General features: G+C 26.5%; 2 protein-coding genes across 2 annotated transcripts in view; one reads left to right on the top strand and one right to left on the bottom strand.

Annotated features, from left to right (window-relative positions):
• Nucleotides 1–721, top strand: part of cand_017930 (uncharacterized protein) — a gene marked incomplete at both ends in the record, with an annotated part of 1,947 nt that extends 1,226 nt beyond the window's left edge. Inside the window, 2 exons of the mRNA XM_067212027.1 lie at nt 20–506; nt 652–721. Of these exons, the coding sequence (XP_067067237.1) occupies nt 20–506; nt 652–721 (557 nt within the window). The remainder of the gene's footprint in view (nt 1–19; nt 507–651) is intronic.
• On the bottom strand, nt 583–1,941 carry cand_017940 (uncharacterized protein; the record flags this gene model as incomplete). The annotated part of the gene is made up of 1 exon (XM_067212028.1): nt 583–1,941. One exon carries the CDS (start codon nt 1,939–1,941, stop codon nt 583–585), a length of 1,359 nt encoding a protein of 452 aa, XP_067067238.1.
• Nucleotides 1,942–2,138: the final 197 nt, after the last annotated feature.

The raw sequence follows: 2,138 nt of genomic DNA on the forward strand, positions 1-2,138 counted from the left end.
AATGAAGAAATATTTGGAGAGGATAATGAGAAGTTAAATAATCAGTCGCACACCTCATTATTTAAGGAGAATGAGATAAAATCAAATAAATTAGTAGATGACAAAAACAATATAACAGAAGATTATTCTACTATGCCTCATTCATCTAATGTTGTTACATATAAGTTGGCACCTCCAGTATCACAGGTTGTATTCCCAAATATAACCATAAATAACATGTCAAATAGTAATATGAAGGCTTCTCAAACATCAGGAATCATGAATACAAATTTAAAGGGTATAACATTTATACCAGAACATACTGCATATCGTAACAATACATTAATAAATAATCAAGGAATACCTAGTTTAAAATCTAATCCAATATTAGGATCAACATTGAAAAGTCAACAACCAGTACCACCAATATATAATAATACTACATTGTCATCTAATTCTAATTTCAGACTTAATCAAGAATCATCACAGCAAACATATTATCCCATATTTAGTCAAACAGCACGCAGGTAAAATTAGGATTTATTTACTAGGATAGTATCAAATTTATTATTTTAATTTCTTTCTCTTTTTGATTATATTTATCTAAGTTGACTCAATATTTTCAACTAATTTATTTGCTGCTTGTGCTATAATCTCTTCTTTCATTTCAAGTGCAATAAATGCCTTTGGATCACATAAATATGATATAACAGTAGAAGCCATAGGGGATGAAATAAATTGATCTTTATAAATTCGTCCACTGGAATTACCAGGACATATCATATCAAATATTTCATCACATATATATTCTAATCTTGGTATAGAATCAATAGAAAAAGTTTTTTCAATACAAATAGACATATCTTTCCAAAATAAGTTTATTATATCAACATCTATATATTCTTTTTCATTTAAATTTAATATATTCCAAAACCAACTTATTGATTGAGGAGTTTCCCTACATTCTAATGCAAATAGTAATCTTAATATTGACTTTAGATTTAGAGCTAAACGAAAATTACCACTAGAATCCATTACAGTCTGACAATCATAACCATGAACTTCAAATATACGAGAAATTACTAAATCAGGTATAATATATTCAAAATCTAATAATAATTGTTTTAATGTATCTGGAAAAAATAATAGATGAAATCTTGTTTTCCCAAAATTATCAACTTCTGGTATATCAATACGATGACCACGAAATTCCATCCATTCAAATAGTTGAAATAATATTTGGGGATAAAATGGATTGTTATCATTTTCATTAACATCCGCATTGCGAATTTCAAGAAATCTATAAAATGTATCCGATAATATTAAATCCTGTATACTTAACTTATTCCCCTTAATTCCACAAAAAAATAAAATCCTTTCAGTTACATAATTAACAAAGAATTCTATAAATGATGAATTATTGTTACATAATTGAGTAACCAAGGAAAGTTTAGGATATGAATTTTCATGTATTAATGAGATTATCCAATTACTAATATCACTACGTTCTATATATTCATTATATGTATTCAATAAACCTAATTCAGCACGTATTTGAGATGTGTATAAAATCTTAACACAGCAATTTATAAACTTTGTAGGAGAGATAAATCCACTACAATCTCTTAGTATCTCCGCATATATTGATGGATTAAAAAATTCTCTAAATATTGGGGGTGAAAATTTTGCACATCTTTTAAATTCTTTATAACGTAAAGCAATTCCATTGGAATATGATCTAACACGCCTTTTATATAATATTAAGCAAAGCTTAGGTAGAGATTTACTAAGATCTTCCCAAAATGATAATGATTGTTTCATAGTATCATCATAATGAATCAAATAATTATTTAATGCCATTTGAACTGCCGTTCTATGCAATAATTTTTTAATAGGGGATGATCCATAGGGTTTATTATTATACAATAGTGATAAATTATCATCCAATGTAGATTTACACATAATGAAGTAAAATTATGTTTTTTTTTTAAATCCTCTACCCAATATTATATAATAGACGAAGTATATAAATTGGTAAATATTGTAACATGAGTATTTGAAATAATTTAACTGTGTGGTTAATATACTACTTCTATGGCGCTGTACATATATTTAGGTACTAGAATCTCGTTAGTAAATATATTTGTAAAGTGGAATTA

The sequence above is a fragment of the Cryptosporidium andersoni genome, assembly GCF_001865355.1.
Source record: "Cryptosporidium andersoni isolate 30847 chromosome Unknown contig_71, whole genome shotgun sequence".
Taxonomy (NCBI): Eukaryota; Apicomplexa; class Conoidasida; order Eucoccidiorida; family Cryptosporidiidae; genus Cryptosporidium; species Cryptosporidium andersoni.